General features: G+C 41.3%; 2 protein-coding genes across 5 annotated transcripts in view; both read right to left on the bottom strand.

Moving 5' to 3' along the window:
* LOC118309080 (guanine nucleotide-binding protein G(i) subunit alpha-2) overlaps nucleotides 1-8,733 on the bottom strand; it is a 47,649-nt gene extending 38,916 nt beyond the window's left edge. The window contains exon 1 of the mRNA XM_035630771.2: nucleotides 7,825-8,733. Within this exon, the coding sequence (XP_035486664.1) occupies nucleotides 7,825-7,942 (118 nt within the window). The 5' untranslated portion in view covers nucleotides 7,943-8,733. The remainder of the gene's footprint in view (nucleotides 1-7,824) is intronic.
* A 1,383-nt stretch (nucleotides 8,734-10,116) lies between these two features.
* LOC118309751 (sodium-coupled neutral amino acid transporter 3) overlaps nucleotides 10,117-23,134 on the bottom strand; it is a 31,334-nt gene continuing 18,316 nt past the window's right edge. For all 4 annotated transcript variants that reach the window (XM_035632219.2, XM_035632218.2, XM_035632217.2 and 1 more), the window contains 12 exons: nucleotides 21,974-22,047; nucleotides 21,678-21,770; nucleotides 20,975-21,056; nucleotides 18,752-18,834; nucleotides 17,330-17,388; nucleotides 16,759-16,905; nucleotides 15,855-15,934; nucleotides 15,366-15,466; nucleotides 14,657-14,781; nucleotides 14,401-14,545; nucleotides 13,657-13,760; nucleotides 10,117-12,983 (listed from right to left, as the gene is read on the bottom strand). In XM_035632219.2, coding sequence (XP_035488112.2) covers nucleotides 12,879-12,983; nucleotides 13,657-13,760; nucleotides 14,401-14,545; nucleotides 14,657-14,781; nucleotides 15,366-15,466; nucleotides 15,855-15,934; nucleotides 16,759-16,905; nucleotides 17,330-17,388; nucleotides 18,752-18,834; nucleotides 20,975-21,056; nucleotides 21,678-21,770; nucleotides 21,974-22,047 — 1,198 coding nt within the window. In that variant the 3' untranslated portion in view covers nucleotides 10,117-12,878. The remainder of the gene's footprint in view (nucleotides 12,984-13,656; nucleotides 13,761-14,400; nucleotides 14,546-14,656; nucleotides 14,782-15,365; nucleotides 15,467-15,854; nucleotides 15,935-16,758; nucleotides 16,906-17,329; nucleotides 17,389-18,751; nucleotides 18,835-20,974; nucleotides 21,057-21,677; nucleotides 21,771-21,973; nucleotides 22,048-23,134) is intronic.

Raw genomic sequence — 23,134 nt, 5'->3', positions numbered from 1 at the left:
TATTGTGATCGCCACATGCAAGTGGAGTTAGTGCACTCTCATGTGCACCGCAGTGACAAGAGCGCAGGATTATGCCAAGTTCTGCCTGCCTTCAAAGCACGATAAAAACTTAGAGAGAAAGATAGCGAGAGTCAGTGGGGCAAAGAGCTCTGCATACAGTTCTACAAAGAAGCACCAGTACAAAACAGCATGTTATCTTTTGGAAATATTTTTAGGTTCACTATGAAGCTGTGGCAGGACAATTTAAGACTATAGGGGACGACCACGGTCAACACTGAAAAGATTGTCTGTTCTGCTGCATTCACAGCAGTGCTGCAGGTGTGATCAGGATGTGTGAATCCTCATGTTCTATTGTTTATTCTGCAATTTGTACATTTAAAATGAACCCCTTGTTATGAAAGAAATGTTGGAATGGTATTTTTTTTAATGTGTCACAGACTCTCATATATCTTGTCAGTTAACGGTTGGATAATGGACTTCGCCTATCGCTTATGAAAAAACAAACAAAAAAACTTAACTTACAGTTCTGCAACTGCCTGTTTGGTCGGTCTGACTGTGATACAAGCTGCAGCTACTGGGAGAGGTGTAGCAATACACTGCTCCTGATCAATACATTCATTCTAAAAGGCTATGATATCACCACAGTTATCCAGTGGACATATGACCAATATTGCAAAGCTGCCTGGTTCTAGGTTAAGTCCTTTTCACCCAAAGTCTACTTGTAAACTCGTTTGAGAGGAGTTAAATGACAATTGATTACAATTTCAGCACACACATTTCAGCATTTACAAATCTCAAACTGTGTTACAAATCACGTTAGGTTTCATAAAGAGGATAAGACAGACAAAAGCTCAGAGTAAGAAAGAAGAAAGAAAAAAACATCAGAGTTTTCAGTGAAGTGTATGGACTATATTTGTTCAGTTGTCACATAGTGGAGGACTGAGGACAGGCAATACTAGTGAAACAAATTGACCTCTCAATTACAGTCTTGACAGCACAGCTGTCACAACAATATCACCCTTTAACCCCTCGGGGGAAAAAAAAAAACATACACTCACCAAGTGTGACATCTAACTATTCCCACCATCTATCACCTTAACAAGGGCCCCTGCTGCTCACGTTATGTTAGGCACCTCAGCTGATGTACTTTCTCCACAGCACGCAACTCAGACAAACAGAAGCAGGCAGCAGCTAAAGGCCAGCAGTGACACAGAAAAAAAGTGAGGCCCTGCGTCTGATAATGGGAAAACTTTGGAGAAGTGAGGGAAGAGATTACAAGCATTTCCATTCTGTACTTCTGGGTGAGAGAAACCCCCCCCCCCCCTTTCCCCTGCTGTCTGACAACTTCACTACATCAACCTTTCACACCACAGCAGCCCACTGTCACTCGGTACAAAACACTGAGATATCGTGCAACGGTCGTCTTTCTCCTTTTTGCTCATCCTTCTCAACTGCTTTCTCTACCACTCAGAACACATATAATCAGCAGCGACATAAAAAGAAGAGCTAAAGAGACAGAGAGCATCAAACCATGGGCAGCAGGGATAGCTCTGGTTGTGCGAAGCCACCCTGCTGATCATAAAGACAGGTCCTCAATCTTCCACTCTGTTAAATATGAACTTTGGCCCACCCATCCTTCCTTATCATCATCTCATGAGCTCTCTACTATGGTTTTGTCCTCTTTCTTCTTTTTTCATCCACACCTCCAGTACTGCGCACTTCCCCTCAAAGATTGTTTAGGTAGAACATTTCCAAGACTCACTATCTCCATCGGAAAATGTAGGCATTTTCTTTCTGTGGCTAACATTTTGACATTTGCCTCTTTAAGTGTATTTACGCTACTTTGAACACATACACAGGCTCAAAGCTGAGCCCAGGAACACCAGGACCTTCCAGAGCAGAAAAATGACAGGATAACCTGATGAGGACGGAGGGGAACTGGAGTGAGCTCATTTCCTATAATGGCAACCAGAGGGAAATGGATTGTGGGAGTGGAGAGAGGGGATAATGGTTTACTGTATGTGTATTTAATGACATGATCAGACAAAGAAAGCACCCACCCTGGCTCCCCACTCCCCAAAGGCACTTGGAAATGTAAACAATATAAAGAGGGGAACTTTGACATTTCTGTTGATGCTGTGGGGAGGTCATGAACACGGGGAGTGGAGATTTTTGAAGATCATAGCAGAACAAGCAGCATTATAAGGAGCATTGTATGAATAATGTCAATAACATTTCTATCCCCAGGGCACAATACAGTAGAAAGACTGAATATAATACTCACTATTGAGATTCAAATCTTTCATAAATATATTATATACATATACACAAACCCATAGATGGTTTTCGGGAAAGCTGGCCTTTAAAAAAAAGGCATAAAGGAAGCCCGTTTGTACATTCTTCATCTTAGCTTATATCCTTTTCCTCTATCATTCAGACAGCTTTGTATTTTGCAACAGTTCCTGTGTCTGTGCAGGGCTGTCTGCAAGTCGACATGTTGCAGTATCTACTTCCCGTCCAAACACATTATCGGAGGTTAAGGGCGTTGATCGTGATCACAATGACTTGCGATCATGATCTGGTCCAGACTCTGTTCTTAACAAAAACCTAGGTGAATCCTCAGGGCTTTACTCATAGCAGCTGCAACACACACAAACAAAGAGGCCATATACTATCATTCCACTCTGAAATATAGATCTCTTTGCTACTGTGGTGTTTTATGCGGACAGCGTTTTGAAACAGCAGGAACTGTTTAAGAGTAAAGCATAGATATGAGGTCTGCGTGGAAGTGGGGATAGAGGCGGGCGTAGAAGATTTTCTAAGCTATCAGTGCTTCAAGAGCGGAGAGGATAGTGCAGCCTGGTCCCTGTGGACTCACACTGAGACACGCAGACTGCAGGAACAGGCTTCATCTTCAGAGCTCTGCCTGTAATTGCAGGATATTCAGGCCGTTCACATACACAATCACAGCTCTGCTGTCCAGTGAGTCACACAGCAAATTTGGCGGCACTGCGGTACAGACTGTTGAGTAAACAAGGTCAAGTCACCCAAAAACACACGTCAGCAGTTCATTTGATAAGTCTCGTAGAATTGACAATTTTTTTACCAATAGTGGTTGTTGTAAATATTGGTTACAACGCAGCTGCTAAGCACCTGATGTTCAGATGAGATTTCCTGGGGAGCTGTGAAAGTGTCCTTTCAGATGCCAGAGCAGGCACAAAGACGTAGAGACATCCAGGTCTCTATAATCAGTCTGCAGTAATTACACATGACACCCACTGAAATGCGTTCTACTGACTTTAATGTGAGGGAGGAGCTCAGTGCAGTGCTGACCACATGGGCTGACCTTATGTAGTCATCAAACATGACTATCTACAGTAAATAGGTGACTGTTTGGTCAACAATCCATTCAACATTCAGAAGAAGACACACTATATCACATGAGAAATGTTCTGTGTTGTCAAGGGATTAAATCTTTTGATGTTGAGGATTTTTCTGATCAGAAGGAACTGGGCCTGAGAGCAGCAGTGTTTTTTGGGGGGGTTAAGCATTTTCCCTCTAATTACCAACTGGCAAAGCAATATTGACAGGATCAGATCAGAGAGGAACAAGCTCTCTGAGGCTCTTACCATTTCATCACTGTAGCTGTAGCTCAGGTTTCCCAGCTCATCTCGGCTGGCTTTCACAAATGGTAGCAGTGTCTACGCTAGTCAATATGAGCCTTCTCTCCCTCCCTCTCTAATCAGTACTGTCTGCAGTGCTAGGCTTTGAGAAATGAAGGTAACTGTATGGCACAGACTTCATTTCACAGTAGATATCAGATAGTACAGTGTTTACAACTCCCAAAACATAAAAAAAATCTTCTACTATTTAAGTATATCTACCATGATTTTTTTTTTCTTTCTAGACCATTTCATCAAAAAACTGCTCCAATATTCACTGGAAGTCCATTTCCTTCTTTTCCTGCCCATGGATTTGGCAAAGGATGCACATTAATGAGCGAACATCCTCACGCACACAGCAGAGTCAAGATGTAAAAGAGGAAGAGAAAACCACTGGTTTCATATCATGAGTTTTTTTCCCCCACTTTTGTCTATGGTTAAAAAGAGTCAATGTTGGTTCGTATATAAACAGAGATTAGAAAGTGCAACTGCCATGGTGGCTGTGTTAAGAGCTAAAGAATCTACACATTAGATATATATTCTTAGCTTGAAAACATTAACAGCACATTTCCCATCCCATGGCATAGGCAATGCAATGTGGCTGCCACCTTCATTTTAGTTTAACCATCTGATGCTTTGATCGTGGATAATAAAAAAAATACAGCTGGAGGCTAAACAGTAGGTCAGCCTTACAGTGTTACATGTGGCAGCCTTACAGAAGTAACCACAAGGAGCTATGTAATGGAATCCAAGCCGATTCAACACTGCAGCAACGACCAAGTGATAAATTGAGAATTGCAGTGCATGCTTACATATATCATGTCACAAAAATCCTCTACTATCCTCGATGGAACTGACTAACAGTGCTTCCACATATACTGACTCAAAATAGAACAAGCAGCTTCTCTTCTTAAATTAGGATCAGCATTTTCTAGCCACAGTCTGATAAAACTTACCATGTCAGGTTGACATGAATCCAAGTATACTCAACTCAACTACACAAACGTGCTGCACACTGTTTCAATGCACAAACATATTTTCAGTAAAATGTATTAAGAAGTTGTGCCCTTGGCTGCAAATGTGGTTATGTGCAATTCATTTTCGTAAAGCATCTAAATGACCAAGTAACTTGTAACCCGTCGATGGGCTAGTTTGGCAAAAAGATTGGTAGAGCAGCATCAAATTCCATTGTTACTGTGGCTACAGCTGCACAGGACATTTGACCTAAAAGTTGGCCATCCACAAAAGAATGGGCCAGCTGACCATTCCACAGCAGACTCAACTTTTTGGGAGGCGGGCCAAGAGCTAAAACGGATCGTTCAAGACAAATGGGTAAAAAGCAGCGCAGCAGCAATGTACAGTAAGTATGTAAGTATTCCTAACATTACAGCATGTACACCCATTCGAGTAGACACAGTGGCAACACCAGGAGCAAATGTAGTTAAAGTGATTCAAAACATGTTGAGCTGGGGAAAAAAGGTTAGTAAGCCAAATATAATCAACTGACGAGAGCGGCAAAATTTTCCTAGCGACAGGAAAGAGATTAAATGTCAGTCAAATGCGAGAATCGGCAGGGAAGCCTATGAATGAGTGCTTCCTGTTAATGAATGTTAAAGCCTCAGCAGTATGAAGTCCTCTCTGCTACATTAACTAATGGCTTTCTCTGGGGAGATCTAACACGACAAAAACATCTTACACAGCCTTCCTTCTATGTGCGGCATAATAAGACAAAAAGTTGCCAAGGAAATTCCTAATTGCATGTATGAGTTTAAACCAGGTAAAAAATTAAGTGACTTTCTCAGCATGTTGAAGAAGGGCAGTGGTTCAGAGTTGATTCTAAAAGACATCCATCATGTCCGACTCTTCCTGTTAGTAGAAACATGACTCGTCCCAGAGTCTCTTGCGTTTTCTTTACGAAGGACACGGTACTACAATCCACGAGCTATTGGACAGACAGGACAAAATACCTACTAGTGTTTCATGGAGAAAGGAATGAGATTTTTCTCAGCTGTTCCAACAGATACTATGGCGGCAGATGAGAGTGCTGAAAAGCAAACCTGAGGGTGTGATGTAGCACCTCTGGACAGACACCTCTGTCACATACTGCCACTGAAGAGTGCTCACGGTTCCAGCTATGACTGCAAACTACAATACTGCATTTTTTTTTATTCAATAGATTAGATATTGCAATTAATCCTTAGTACTGAGTGAAATTAACTACAGTCTACTCGCAGGATCTCAAGAAAGGAAAACTGGCAGACTTTGTAAGAGGCCAAAACCAGCATTGGTCAAAAATGCATTTGCATCTTGAAAGTGTTATGAACACACAACTGCATTTACCAATCAGATAACTGGAAAAGGACATTCCCCTAAATAAAAGGCCAGAAAACCTCCACAAGACATTCTAGATTTATATCCAGATGCAGCCTTCGTATGCTGCGACATGTTTCAGATGGCTCGAGTGAAGGGAAAACTCTTACTTGCATGATGTGAGTCGTAACGCACAAATTCACGAACCCACGGCACTGATACAGACCTCTCCTATAATTCCTCTGAAACCTCACACACTGCACCATGGTGTAATTACTGATATGCATCCTGCTTTACGGAGCACAGTATGCTATTAGTCTCCTAACAGGGGCAGAACCTAACAACCAGCCGTATCTTCAAACACCCAGGAGAGAAGAAAAACCCACAGTATGTGTTATCAATTTAAGCGAAATTTTCTGTTTGCCCTCACGAAAGAGGACAACAAATCAGCTGTGATTCTGTGACCACCTTACTGTTACTCAACGCATGCAGCGAGTGCTAAATACAATAAATACCCCAAATTATTTCAGACTCCAACAAGCTATTGAACGGAAATTGGGACTACTTGAGTGTGTTCCACATACACTTACAAGTAGTAATAGTACTATTAATATAGTACTAACTTTTAATAGTTTATTTAAAAGGCTCCATACCGGTTCCTCTGAGATGCTGCTCCTGACAGTTTATTGCCTGGGTGCAAATTAACGTTCGGACACGTCATATTTTTGCAGACTATAATTTGAATGCTTTGAAGAACAACCGCTGAAAATGTCTTTCCAGTTGCCTCGGATTCATCTGCTCAACAAGATCAATATCAGTTTAAATCAGAGCATATGCTCAGCAAGCTGTCCTCAATAAAAGTCACGGTCTATCCTAACAAAGTGACTCACTGTTAGTTTTGAAAATTGTATTGATTCCCCTGAGGCAATAACTTCTGGAGAGTAAATCAATGAGCATAAGACGAAACCCATCACTGGTGGAGGAGTTCACTAATGCCAACTGCCGCTTCCTTCCTCCTTATGGCTCTGAAACTGAGGAAAGGTAGCTGGAAGTGAATACAACGAGTAAGAATGTGGGAAGTAAACCGTCAATATCAACACTTTGAGGAAAAGAGTTACTCAACAGCAAAAGTAGCATCCTCAGCTGCTCGGGTACAAAGTTCAACAGCCCGGGGCGAAATTTGTTAAAGCTCGAGAGTGTGCGTAATTCTCTCTTGCTCCGAAACAGGTGTTTCAGGTGTGTGTGTGTGTGTGTGTGTGTGTGTGTTGGGAACAGTCAGGGCTGTTCACCCTCTGTCCAAACAGCAGCCCACTCATTATGAACCATACTCCGCCACGTCCCTCCAACCTCTGCCCAGGAGGAAACCACTACAAATTGAACTGACTCTTTCAGAAATCTCCCTCAACACCCACACGTCCCTGCAGCACGTCAACATGAGGCTGGTTCCGCCCCTGACCTTTTTCCAAAACATCCATCAGTAAAGCCCATGTGTTTGTGTCGAAGCAGAGCCGGCCATGAGGGCAAAGTACACAACGGACAAGATGGGGCAGTGGCGGGTCAGATTCCCAGACATGCATGTCCGGTCGGTGGTGCTGCCACCTTGGTCTCCTCAGGGGCCGGGCGATGGGGACACTAGAACCCCTCCAGGCCGGGCGGGGAGAGGAGAGGACGGGACTGTGAGCCACGTTTTCTGAGGGGCCAAGGAAACAGTGACCTGACCACCAATAACAAACAAAAAAGAAGTGTCCCCTTGATCAATGACTTTTCTATTCCAGCGTCACGTGTGTATCCCACTGTGTCAGACACGACACCTCGGTGTGAGTGGGAGTGGGAGTGGGGAGGGACGACTCACCCAGCAGCAGCAGCTTCACTTCCCTCGCCGCCTTCTCTCCATCCTCCCTCAGGTTCTTATCGATCATTTTAGACCTCTCGGCCGCGGCTTTGTCTTCCTGACTCACTGTACACCCCATGGTTCCCAGTGCGCGCTTCAGGTCTGCTGTTTGGTGGGGCAATATCACCAAGAGAAATATATATAGATATATATCTATATCTATATATAGATATAGATACGCGTATATAACGGTTGAGTCCGAAAACCGTTGAAGTGGCGCGAGGCGACTTCCCTTCTTCTTCTTCTTCTTCTTCTTCTTCTTCTCCTTCTTCTTCTCCTTCTTCTTCACGAGTGTCGACTAACGTGACGGAGTCCGTTCACCCGCGACAAGGAGCGACAGTCATCAAGACGAACGAGTTCCTGCTGCGAACTTGACACTTTGTTTTTCTTTGCGGTTGCTCCGTCCGTCGGTCAACCGCGGCGGGTTCACTGGCGAGGAGCGGAGAAGTTGTCCGACGAGCTTCAGCAACTTTTTTTCTCCCTTCTTTTTTCCTTTCTTTTTTGAGCTATTTCGGCATTTTCCTTCGGCAGACCATCGGAAACGGACCAAGAAGTTCAGCAACGAAAAGAAAGAAAGAGAGAAGAAGAAGAAGAAAAGTATTCCAGCTGTTGAAAAGCGAACACACCGAGTCCCACTGGCAGTCGGGCTACCGAGCGCACACTCGCCACTTCTTATCTTTGTCCTGTTCTATATGTTTGTAGTCTTCTCTTGTGTTTTAATCCCTGTCGCCGTTAGGACATTCTTCACCCCGCGTTGAGATTTATCACGTTTGAAGCCACACCCGTAGGCGCCGTGAAGTTCCACTCCAGCCGACAAACAAACCAGACAGCACCGTCACCTCCTCACGCAGCGGCAGCAGGGCCGAGCTTCACCAGAAGAAGAGGAAGGGACACGCCCCCTCCGAGTGCAGCCTGGGAAATGTAGTCGGTGGAAAGGGGGGGGGGGGGGGCGGGGCGTTTCCTTCAAGAGCTTCAGGAGATATCTGCGTTTAGCATCGGAGTTTAGTAAAAGTACCGACCCCCAAAGTGAGAACAACTGAGACTGATTCGAAAAATACAATTTCTAACTCGTTGCCCAAATCACTGCTTCACGCTGCTTATTCTGACACGAAAAAATTAATAAAGAGTAGTGGGAGAAGTACGAGAAAAAACAGCACCATTTCAATTGAAGGTTCCGATTTCAGAATTTGACTTAAAGATACCATTTAGTTTAAATTATATGTTGTGTGTTTAATTTTGCTCAAAGAAAGCCTTTCTTGCTACTGTATGAATAGCAAGAATAGCTGCTCAAAGAATAGCATTTAGCATTCTTGCTATAGTAAGTATGCTAAAGTTTATTCTTTGAACAGCATTGAACTTCAAGACATGTTTGGTGTTGTTTTTCTATTTTGAAAAGTTAAATTCTTAAAAAACGACACCGACGGCAGGCACGGTATGCCTGCATCATGGCTGTATCTCACAATTATCACCATGATTCATCACTCAATCAAAACTCAGGAGCTTCCAATGAGCACTTACAGACAGGAGAAGAACTACAAACTGTGGGAGTAGGTGTCATGATATTTTCAAAACTGGTGATCAAAATAGTCTTGGGTAGTAACAGACACACCAGCCAGAACAAATGTCTTAAATGTTAAGGTAATATGAAGTCACAGCTGAGAATTAAAGTAGACTTAATAGTACCTAGAATATAAATGATACAAGAAAATACTCAATAAAACCCTGAACTTATATTGTATTACATGATGGTCCATAGCACGTCAGGTCGTTCACTCCATAGCTCTATAGCGCCACGTTGTGGACGGTCCCCTGAGAGGAATTAACATTCATTATGAACTCCCTTCATTTCTTACACAGTGAATGCATTACTGTCCAATGGAAATTCTTTTTTATTAAAATGTTTGTGCTCATGAGAGCATTTATTTTAATGAAATACAATTATATATTTATATATCTGTGAAAAATTATAAGATTACAACCCATGAAACATAAAACTACATACAGTAGTACCAGTGTCTTATCACTCACAAATATTTGCCTACATTTTTCAGGTTGCCCTGTGGCTGGTTAGTCACAGCAGTTAATTTAAAGCTGTTATGATTTAGCTTTATCCCCCAGATTCTAATGTTCCACTTAGGGTTGAACATGTAAGTAAACTACTGAAATGCTCCTCTGCAAACAAACTCCTGTTTCCAAGAAGGTCATATAAAATTGTCATAATTATCATATCTGAGAGACTATAACAGATGGAAGTTATGTTACCTCATTATCTTTATTGCAACATTGTTTACAGTACAATAACTGCCAGAAACACATTAAAATATATGGATATACAAGAAAATAGACATGAATTGACGGACAAAAAGGTTTAAAAGCACTTCTGAAAATGATTACATTTATATTTTAATTGGACTAAAACTTGAATTACTATTTACATTATACAAACTAGATATGCATATAGAATATAAAGGGTATACATTTATGTACATTATTTATAATTGCTGGCCGGTGTCGATACAGTATTTAATGTTACTAGTAAATATTACACGTTTCAATAAATCACACAAAGAGGGCGACTAACATCACTGAGGACGAAATACAGGTCCCAAAAACAGGAAGTAACCCACGTATTGATTAAACAACACTTAGTTATGCCCCAGTGGCTGATTCAGATGTTTTCCTCTGCATACAGATAACCAGAGGCCTGGATACAAACAAATAAACATTGATTAAAAGAGGCTTGTTGTGTAACAAATGGGCACACAAATACAACACTCACTTTAGTCTGGTGTAAGAAGATATCATCTTAAAAATAAAAAATCAAATGTAGGTAAGTATACCAGTTCACTAACAACTCCAAGTTAGTATATTAATGTCTGCCAATGAGCAGCAAGGAAGTCAGAAATGACCCACTGATGATATACCAATGACTATGACATAAGTATATATGTAACCAACAAAAAAAAAAATCTACAGGCTCCCTGCATTGCATCACTGAATCAGATTCAACCAATATGTCGAATTTAACATTAAACATGATGTTTAAAACAACAGTTAACATATATCAAAGGTATGAATAATACTCGGGATCAGGTCATAGGTCCAGGTTTAACAACACAAATGCATAAATGTAATATAATTCAAATACAGTGGAGCCATGTTTTCTTTCTTTCAAAACAACACGGACACTTGAAAACTTCCAACAGTATATCCATCTAATTTGTTATTTTATCTATGAAACAGACCAGAGGAGGAAGCTAATGATCGAAGGGTATCACGGGAAAAGTTATGTACGACATTATTTCAAGTAGTATTTGAGAAGACATCCATAGTATACCATCGATACATTGATAATTTTCTCGTAATCTACATTAAATTTAATTTATCAGAGATAAAATCATACAAAGGGATATGCATTTAAATCACATCTAGCGAATTCTTACATATAATGTTTCTTCTGTTTAAATGTATTAATAGATACAGGAAGTTGTGCTTATCAAAGAAAAGTGCTATTTCTAACCACCAACATTTCAAGATAGTTAACGAGACAGTAATACCATGTCGATCATTTCTGCTAGGGATCAGGTTTGTGCTGGATGCAGAAATATTTACAGATCCCAAACTATTACTATCCACTTCATGAAGTGACCCTGTTGTTGTGTTATACACGTTAGGTTATCTCTGATTACTCCCGTGAATGTTCAGAAACAACACATCAAATCCTCCAGCTCCTAACCATCCTGCTCGATGACGAGGAAACACGCAGCAGTAGCTTTCTTATCTTCATTTTCTTTATCGCTTCAAAATTTACGATCCAACTAGTCTTCTGTACCATTTCTCACTGTCATGCACACAGTAATACTGAAAAATGAAAATCTCTTTGCATAACACAGGCATTCCTTTACATGGTGATCGTAACCTGCCTCTCTGACTAACTGTGGATCTTTTCATCAGTCCATACTGCATCGTCTGAGGTTTTCATCAAGTAGAGGTTGTTAATAAAAATATACAGTACATCTATCATATTATGGAGGAATGTAATGATAAATGTGCTCACAACACTGTACCACACGCCTTCAGTGGTTTTGCACCCTGCTCTGTCAGAGGTTGGAACTCAAATGCCTCTAAATCTTAAAATACACAGCAGCAGCAGAAGTTTGTGGAGCTGGAGATAAGGGCTACACACATTAAAGGAATAGTTCAGCATTTTCCAGTCTTTATGCTTATCTAATGTAATCTTGCTGTGGCTTCATATTTAATGTACACACATACTGTAAGAGTGGTGTCAAGCTTCTTATCCAAGTAGGAAAGCTAGTTATTACATTTCCCATAACTTTGAACTAATCCTTTAAGTGATCTCTCAATCTGTACAATAGCTTTCACTATCACTTTCTCCTGCAGGTGCACAGAAATGCTATAATTATTCAATAAACTTAAAATAATAATCATAATAATCATAATCATAATATAATTAAGACATAAAATCGTCTATGAGAATGTTCTATCATTCAAAACAGTTATAAGCGAGCTTCGTCAGATTGTGTATTCTAATCCCAGTAGCAGTTTACAGATTATAGATACTTTAAGAGAAGACAGGGACAGCAAGGGGTGGTGTATAGAGACAGCAGCATCCTACATTGTTACATGACTGTTTGTTTGTTTGTTTTTTAGAGTTTTCTTTTTTTACATCCATGTCCCAAGGCACAGCCTCCAAGTGTCAACATTAATCTTTATGCACCTAGCCTCTCAGTGAATTCCCGTTCAGCTTTCCGAGAAAATCTACTGGCCTGGATGTGCACTGTTTGGCAGGATGTACAGTACAACATGATGTCATTAGAGCGAGAGCATTTGCAGAGGGACAGAGGTCTGTCCTGAGCTCTAGACTTTTTCTGAATAAAGACATAGGGCATCTTTAACATCAAACATGATCCAGAGAAAACACTGTAACATTACAACACAGGTCTAAATCAACAATATAAAATCTTTAAAAAAAGAAGAAGAGAGGAAGGTGGTGCCTAGTGACCACTGCTGGCTTTACTGCTGCCCGATGTCCAATCAATGATGATAAAGCTGAGACTCATTATCATAAACAGGAAGCCTATCCCGGCAAAACAGACAGCCTGAAAGAGAGAGGGGGTCATTAGAGCGACAGAGAACAGGAGAAATCGTTGTATGAATATTAACTGCATCACTTTCAGACAGTGTCGTGTCCTAGTCAATCATGAATATGAGCAAATGTGACTTTACACATTTTCAGTGTTATGTACAAACATTACTGGATTTTTTTTTAGGTTGATACTGGTCATCAGTATTCAAGAATCAAATCCGACAAAGGCATATTGACCAATACTTTGTTCTCTGGTTATTTTTATGATATCCCAGGTGCTAGAGAATACACCTCTGATCACACCCTGAGGTAAAACAGACTTGAGTCCAGAGAAGTCAAGTTGATATTGTTTCTAAATGATCTCAAACATATCTCTGGCATTTCATCACTGCTCTTTCTAGTTGAAGATTGTGCAACAACATGTTTTCAGAATTTCAGATTTTTGATGGCGCCAATCTAATCCAATAAACACCTGGCAAATCAAAATATTTGCACCTAAAAACAATTATTTCTTCCATCAAAAGTTTTAGTAAATTTCATCCCACAGAGCATCTTACAAAGATCATCAACTATCATTCATGGGACATTTTATACAGATCAGCTTTACGTAAACTTACCTGGCCTAACCTATAATAAATGCAAACATACTGAATTTCATTTTTCTGTTATTTTCCCATGATGCTCACCAGGATTTTGGGCACCGAGCGCATTGGCTCCTCTTCTTTGGGTACAATACGAATGTAGAAGACAGCGGGGAAGATGAATATGAGACAAGGAGCAGATGTGGCACCTGGAAAGCAGACAAAAACAGAATTATTCATGAAACCAACTCTCCATAACTTCTCAGGCTCCTCACCTCTCATTAAGAGCTGCTGCCTGTCTGACAACACGGCAGAGACATTTTGAGCAAATTACAAAAAGGGGTAAAAGGGATTGGCTAATATGTATTTTGATCCACTACCAGAAAATGAAATAAATAATATGAGGCTTTTGAATGAGTCTGTTTGAATACTGCACACACTAAATATTAGTCCCAAAGTTTGTAAAATAAAAAAAATATTCTTAATATCTGATCGGATGGCGTCTGACGCACAATTTATTAGTCTTATTTCAGTTCATATCTCAGACTGTTTTAATCACAATACAGTAACATATATTTCTCTTTCTCCCCAACTGCACTCGTGTAAAGGGAATTTCATGAATACAGTACATGTAACATACAATATTAACATTTATTGAATGACCTGTGGTCTTCAAATACAGATATATGACTTTGTTTGTTGACCTTGCAGAAATTTAGCATGGACAAACAACACATACCTAGATCATGAAACCTTCTCAGGATTTGTCATGGTACCAAACTGAGTGTGTCTCAATGTTGGTGCTTCATGCATCAGAACCACTATTGTTACAATGTCGGTCAAACCCACCAATGATCCCAAAGATGCCCAGGATGTTGGGGGCAAAGATGACCAGCAGGTTGATGAAAGTGAGCAGAACGAAGGCGATGGCGATGTGGCGAGGCCAGTTGAAGGTCTTGTTGGGGAACACCATCTGCTGAATTGCTCTCCGTACCTTTTCAAAAGAAAAATTCAATTATTTCACTGTATTTTGAAACGATGTAGTTACCGCATGAAGGAAATAACTATATAGGTGTGAAATGAAGGTGCTAAAAATCATACTTACAGGAAAGAGCACAATGGGTACAGTGAGTGTGACAGCAGTGAGCACCGCAACGCGCACACACAGAATCAAAGTGTCATACGGGTCAATACGGCTGTAGGTGTGAAGCAGTTCTGCTTCCACTTCACCTGGAAGAGACGGAAACAAAGGGGAGATGGAGGATGATCAACTTCCCCAAATCAACAAGCAAAGCATCACTTACACAAAACATATGATACTTGAATAATATTATTTTAATACATCATAATCAGTAGGAAAAAATAATTATTGTAAAATCTACACTATGACCACTAGAGGGCGTTGACGGATCATGATGCTTTTCAGCCTTCGGGATTATACCTCCTACCGTGACATAAACTGTAAAGATTAAGACAAAATATCATTGATATCATAACAACAACCAAAAATTAACTCGTTGGAAGCATGGGAAATAAATCAAGAAGCAAAATGAGGCAGTGTAGCAACATAGATAGATAGATAAATAGATAGATAGATAGATAGATAAATGGTAAATGGACTGTATTTATATAGCGCTTTTCTAGTCATATAGACCATTCAAAGCGCTTAACAGGAAAGTCGCATTCACCCACATTTATAGATAGATAGATAGATAGATAGATAGATAGATAGATAGATAGATAGAAAGATAGATAGATAGATAGATAGATAGATAGATAGATAGATAGATAGATAGAGGAGGACCATGCCTCACCATAGAAAGTTAGGTATCCAAAAAGAGCAGCCAGGAAGTACATGCCGTACATGACTGCAATGGAGATGTTGGCCACATGCTGCATCTTTTTCTTGGTAGGACTGAAATCAGAAGATATTTCCATTTGATGTCACACACACGCGCACACACACACACACAGACACACACACATATAAACAAACACATATAAGATCAGCCCAGTTACTATAAATCACAATCTCAAGTTGTGCGGCTACTTGTGTTGCAGGAATATGCTCGAAATTTCCAATAATACATAACTCAAGCAGCAGTGGTTCAAGGCGGGATGATAAATTCAAACTACAACATGCTGCATCATGTAAGCGGTGCCAACTCAACAAAGTGAAAGCAGTGCATGTGACTAGGTTATGATCAGCCAAGCACAAAGGAGACATAGGAGCCTTCCTCTATGTTATGCAGCTGATTTGTCGTCCAGAACTTAGCAGGGGTTTTTCTATCATAGGAACATACTTGCGCAGCTCTGTGTAGATGGGCAGGACCTCGGGGTGGCACACAAAGGCAAACGCCAGGATGGGGATGGTGTAGGCCGTCTGAAAATGAATCCCAACAGATCACCATAGATACAGCAGCGCAATCCCAGACGTCTTGCCACCAACCTCGCGCTTTACTGCCCATTACTCCCTCCGACACATCACAGAGGGCTAATTGTTTCCCTGTGATTAACTTAGTCCTGGCTGCGGACCAGCTTTAGCCTATTTAAGAATGCCTAAATGTAAGCTGCTAAGCTGCAGGAATCGGTCTAGTCTGGGTTGGCAAAGACTCATACATCTTTAGATGTTGTTAACAAAGGCCTGATAGGATTTTATGAAAATCAAAAAACAACTGGACTGGTATTTAATAATTCTTTGAACGGTCAAATAGTTCCAATAAAGTAAAGTCACATTTCAAGTAAATTTAGGCAACTGACTGTGACTGAGAGTCCTTCAAGAGTCTGTTCCTGCTGTGAAGGTATGTACAGTGAGTAAAAAATATGTGTACTCAGAGAAATGTTAGGTCTTTCCCATTTCACTCATTACCTATGTCTTTGTCCAACAAAGGGCAAACTTGATGAGCTCGCCAAAAGCGAGAGAATGCAATTTTTTACTCTTCAGCTGACGGGAGCCAACAGCTCAGGGGTCGCTGTCCATCTTTGAGCCTTGCATTAACCACAGACTATTGTCTGTGATTAAGAGCTTGATAAAAGGCCTGCTCTCCTTTCTGGGCGCAAGTGCATCAAACCAGGTGTGACGTCCATGCTTTGGATTATGAACTCTCACTAGCAACATGCTGAGGATGTATAGTGGCTGGCTGACAGCGGGCCATGGCAGTGGAGGTGGACTTGCACTTTCAGACTGAGTGACATGCGTGAACCTACTTGTGAGTTGAGGTTGGCCATTTTGGGAATACAAGCAGGGTTTTCCTCCCCACCGGGATCCATAGCACTGGTGTTCAGCACACTGGCAGTGCCATTGAACGAAAAGTCCACAAATGGACAGGGGATGTTGAACTTCTTGTAGATGACCTGTGCAGAGAAGAGGAGAGTGGCATTAACCAAGAACAAAAGGCTATGGAGAACAGATAGCATACAGGCAGCCTGAAAATACAACACCGGGGGAGCAAGAAAAAGAGAGAGAGAGAGAGAGAGAAAGAGAGAGAGAGAGACAGAGAGAGAGAGCATGGTGGATTACAGCTCCCACAAAATTAGGTCAGAGAAAGACAGAGAACCAATACAGCCTGGAACTGCAGCATGCAAACATTAGGGCCTGGCAATGAGTAGAGACAGCGGGGTTTACTAAAGAGGAGGTGGGAAGATGAAAAAATATATATTTCAAGCTGATCCTAGAGCATCTGAATCATGCAGCTTGGATGTTTCTGCCAATAGGCAACACACAGGATGCACGACACGTGATATCGGGCTCACATGTATGTGTAATCAGAGGACTTACCGATATGAGGAAGAAAACCATGCAGGTCAAAGAGAAGCCACTCGTATATCCCAGGTATCCTACAACAAAAGCATCATTAGCGTTCCTCCTATCTACCACGGCACGGTGACGCTTATTCTGACATATATTACGCCAGAAATGGCAGGTGGAAAAGGCTAATTTAAGATATGTATAATATCTCTCCCCTACTGCTTAACTCTACTAATGGTTAGTGAGGTTCCTGTTGAACTGTATCTTCGACTGCATGTTCTTCTTCATGCCTTGCGGTGCACCAAATTGATTTATTGTGCCGGGAGTCAGAGCTCATTACTGACTCGGCTGCGCCGACCGGCGCTGTTGTCCTCGGTGTCTCGGAGGCAGGCAGACTTCTGGCAAGAGGTCAGCCAATATGCCTCCCTTTCTCGCTTCAAAACTGGCTTCTTCCTGCCTTTTCCCTCTTTCCACTGGTTTTGTTTCACGGAGAGCTGCGATGCAGAGAGACTGCGTGACGCACTCCACAATGTGAGACACACAGTGTCGTGTCCGTGTCAACAGGGCAACAGAGGGTTGTTACTTAAAAATGAGTGAACTGTTGACAATTATCAGACATACACTTTAACAAACAGAAGACTAAGACAAGAACAGAGTGTCACTTAGCTCTGAAAAATCCTCTCTCTGTCAGGGTTCAACTTGAACATGAAAAAATGGCGACGGTTCCAATTTAGATGGTGACTAGGTCACCAAGGCTTGCAGGGTAGTTAGAGATGTTGTTAGTAAGGCAGAGGAGAGAGGAGAACAAAGCCTTGAAGGTGACAGCCATCCTTTGAGTGACCTTGAGCTAGTGACTGTGTGAAGCCCTATGAGCTCCACAAGTCCTGCTCCCCCTGTAGCCCTGCAAGATGTTGGTGGAAAAGCAAGTTTGCAAAGAAAAAGAAGCAATAAAAAAAATTCCTTATGATGATCAGTAATGTCTAACACACGTACTATCATCAGGGTTTATTCCACATTTCACATCTTAGGGTTTTCCTGAATCTTGAAATATTTTCCCTTTGATTTGATAGCAATACCTTTTTGATAGACTTACAAAACCTTTTCTTAAAGCGGAAATAGACAACTTTGTGGCTTGCATACAGTGCTTTATTGTCTTTTTTACTCTAAATGGAACCATCATTTACAAAATGAGCATCATGCTGTATTGAAGGAGACTTGAAACTCGCGATTGAGACCATAAACACCTCAGGAAAATGTTTACTGACGTTATAAATCAAGTGAGGATTTGTCATAGACTTCTGTAGAAACGGACTTCTTCTGGCAACTAGGGGAGTCGCCCTCTGTCGGTATGTGGGTGTGACCATTATCTTATGTAAAGTAAATCTTATAGACTCCTCATCTCAGATGAAATGGGTATACCACTGTAGGAAGGAAATGATATCACACACTCACCTAGCTGTTTCATGAGAGCCAGTGGTAATATCACACAGATAGATACAATGATCACGAGGTAGTTTCCATTCAGGTACCATTCACTGCGGAGAGACAAAAGGCACAGAGTCAATTAAATGTATTGATTGTGACTTTTTTCTGTTTAAACACTCCTGTCAAACTCCCTTCTGTTGAGCACTTGCACAGTGTTGAATATTGACTGGGAAGACGCGGGAGGGAATAATTTGTAAAGGTAAGGCTTACATGGTGGGGAAAAAAAATTATAATTTAATTTCGCTATAACTATGCCAAGCAGAGGTTCGTTTTATGCACAGCTAAAACAAATATGAACAACGATTAAACTCTGCTGATTATAGTATTCATTTGCAAAATTGCCCATAATATATTGAATACAACCAGCGATATTTTGGAGGTTGCTACCACAACATGAATGGTATGGGAAAACATTGTCTCATTGTATGTTATAAACCCTATAGACCCTAAAAAAAAGTATTCTTCATTCTTCTCAAACATTGGGTTTGACTAACCACAGGGCAAAATCACCGTTTGGCTGATCATATGACACATAACAGACTACACCTATACAACCTACCACAGGTTACAATTCCATGCACAGACACATCTGGGAAACAAACATCTGTGAGTTATTTTTAGATTGACACAGTAGGAGTTATTAATTCCTGCTCTTCTATGCGGCAGAAGACGCTGCAGAGGTGCAACACCTGTTGCATCAAAAACTGTACATTCACACCTCTCACAAAAAGAACAGGCCCATCTATCTTGTTGTCATCCTGCTTCACGGCCATTGATACACCCATGCACATGGAAAAAAGCACACTGGACCTTTAACATATAATTAGAAACTCTCGCATTCTTATTTATGACAAATAATAGCAGTACATGGTTGTATTTGCTTGCATTTGATCGTGGGGTGTCCCTGTTATTTCTCCCACCACTTGTACAGTAGTTTACCAGTGTAAACACACACCCACAGACGGGAAGAAATGCCACCAGGACAATATAGTCTGTCATTTCAAATAAACAGTGATTGTTGACCATGGCCCACAGCATCGAGCCCTGCTGCACAGAGAAAACAGAGCTCACATCAGAAAATAATGTGGACATGTTGTCATAGCATATCACCTCTATAGTGACCATATAGTGCGACATGTCAATCTAGATATCAATGAGCAAACGTAGTAGCTGTGGTCGTCCGTATTCCAATGGGTTGAGACAAGTGAGTATATTATTCAGTAAAATGTCACCACCCCGGCACATTTTAACAAGAGGGGACGTTCCCTCTGCTGCAAAAGAATTCCACAAGACCTTAATATGAGGTTGTGTAACCAACAACTGTATCATGCAAATACTCAATATACCCCCACTTCTCTCAAAACAGAAGAGTACATGAGGAGAGGCTCTCACTGGGGTAAGGGTTAACATGTTAGGGGTAACATCACACTCCAAATCTCGTCCAAGGACGCAAGTGTTGTTTGTCTCCGGGGCCACCTGCGCTGGCCAGTGATATCCCATGGTTTACGCTTTTCTGCCGTGGAGCCGAGCTGTGTTTTGATATGAGCGTTCCTCGGTGGCCGTGCTGCTCTCCTCCTTCGGGGTCACTATCACAGCTGTTCTCACGCCAGCTGCTCGGCACATGAGCAGCAGCACCAGGCCCGCCAACGGGCACAGGACTGGGTGACTGCATGAAGGCCCACGAAGAAGTGATGGGACATCACATAGTTTTTGTTCCCCCCTCAACATTAGGAGACTGTTCTTTAATGATTAGGAGGCAATATCACACTGAAGATTAATTACAGTATTTACTCCACATTGAATTATTTACTTCAGTAGTGGTTTAATAATGTGGACTGACTTTTATTTCACGGTGCCTAATTCTTTTCCACCGCTGCAGCATTTCATATAGTCACAAAATAATATTATTACAGTTGCGCAAATGAGATCAGTGTGATGCTTCGAATGCTGGCGAGCACAAGTGCATTGCATTGCAACACATTGATCCATAGCACAATTGGTAGCTATAGAAGCCATAGAACTATATGATATGAATATGGTGAAAAACACCCCAAAAAATGATAATTTTTCTTGCAATGGGGTCTTATATACAGTATATTATATATACAGTATATGGAGTGTTCCCTGGATCTGAGGTCACAGGTTTTAGTACATTATGTCTGTGAAAAATGTAATGCAACGACCACTCACCCTGCAGGTTTATCCACCCTCAGAAAGGCCTGGATGACGAGAGGAAACTCATACTTGACTATGTACAGGTAACTGGACATGGCTGTGGAGGAGACATATATGCACAAACCAGTTTGTTATTGCCAATGTCTATCATAAACGTTAAGGCACCTGAACACAAGAGCCCAAGCAATATATCACAAGGCCGATAACATGAGTTTATGCGCGTTTATGTTGGCCGATATGCTCGGCTAAGAACACTTTTATTTTATAGAATAAACAATACAGAAAAGATGTGCATTTACATTTTTAAATTTAAATAAAAATGATTGCTTATTTTTCTTGATTCCAGTTCTATATATTTGGTTGTTTTCTTTTGATTTATAGTTATTAATAATATAGTTTATGGTTTAACTGTAAAATACCAAGCCTCATTATTCATATTCTTCAGCCTTATACATTTCTTTGTCAAAAGGGTTTGATAATGAAACCTTAGGAAGCATTGCCAATTTTTTCTTCAAATGTATGTATATTGGCCAATTAATCAGCATCGGCCCACAAACATCCGTTTTGGTCCGGCTATAATAAACATTCGCACATACGCACACACGCAAACACGCACGCACACACGAATTCCCAAGAAACAACTCAGAATATTGTGAGCATTATCCATGAAACGTCACTGAAAATTTAAGATGGCAGATGGCAATTGTGGGTGACTCACCTCCAATGTTCTGCAGTGTGATGGCAATACCTGCCGCCATCTTCCCCGGGGTCCCAAAGGCTCTGTAACCGAGCTGCTCATACGCACGAATACCTGAGTCACATATACAAGGTAAAAGATTACTATCAATATGTTAAATCCACACTAACAAGGCCTTGGATTGCAAATCAAATGACATATATACTTAGACATAGAGTACTGAAGGATCACACAATGTGATCTTAGCATCTTCACACTGCAGGGCAATTTAGACGTCTCCTTATCCGAAGAAGCAGCTTGTGAAGTGAGATACGTACCGACGATGCCAGAGCACTTCAGCAGTAAATGGATGGAATATGATGAGAGGAGTGCCACCACTGTCAGAAGAACCCTGAAACAAACAGAACGAACAACAACATGAATCACATCAGTCACCAACAAAAAAACACCATTATCATACACACAATCTGCATGTTACATTTCTACACTGTACGTTACACTGTGCGCTATTTATACAGCTGCAGGGTAGACATACATTTTCTGGATGCCAGTGCATAGATTGTGTTGGAAGAGCAGGATCCCTGCGGATCCTCTTTACATCGGATTGTTACTCCAGCTGCCCCATCAGCCCCTCTGGCCTCTTCCACAGCAAGTATACACTCCAGATGGACAGTCTCAAAAGAAACATTTCCAATGCAATACTGGGACTGTCGTCAGTGAGGACGATGCTCTGTGAACATTAATCTTGTTCCTCTTTGTGCCTCAGCGGTGGAATAATCCCCTTCAGTCACAGCAGCAGCCTGTAGGGGTCTGTACTTGCAAACATCCTCTCTTCGCAGATATGTTCACAGTTTTTGAACGTTATCAACACGTAGATAAGGAATCAACTCCCAAATCTCTGTTATTCTGATTTAAGTCTATCTATACTATGCGAGAGTATTAGCTAGGTTTATATTTCAAATATATTCAACCATCCAGAGTGGTCTGCATTAAGAAAAACATGGCGGATGAGGCGACTCATGATGCTTTTTATCAGCGTGGGACTTTTTGTAGCAATTCAACATTACAAGGCCACAATTGCTTCTGTTAGAGCACTTCACACTTGACACTGTGCTGTCTCAGGTTCTGTGCAATACACCTGCCGTGAAATGGTTGCGTCACTGAGCAGTGCTAGAGATGAGAGGCATATTAGTTGCGGCAATATGACATAACCACCGTGATTATAGAGTCAAGCATACGGCTGGGGGAAATAAAGGGTTTGGTTGTAGTCCGTAAACGTTTGTAACAGTGTAGTGAGCCTGCGGATAAAGGCAAACTGTGGACATAAGAGAAGACATATTACATGTAAGACTCGCTCCTTAGACTGCCTGTTAAGTCACACTGCTCAGCCCCAACTTCTGCCTGTTTATTAAACGTTGATTAATATTGAATGTATCGCTTGACCAAATTCAACACTGCACTTCCTCGGCCCTTGACAA

The sequence above is a fragment of the Scophthalmus maximus genome, chromosome 6 (assembly GCF_022379125.1).
Source record: "Scophthalmus maximus strain ysfricsl-2021 chromosome 6, ASM2237912v1, whole genome shotgun sequence".
In the NCBI taxonomy this organism is placed as follows: Eukaryota; Metazoa; Chordata; class Actinopteri; order Pleuronectiformes; family Scophthalmidae; genus Scophthalmus; species Scophthalmus maximus.
This window is presented reverse-complemented; position numbering and strand designations above follow the sequence as displayed.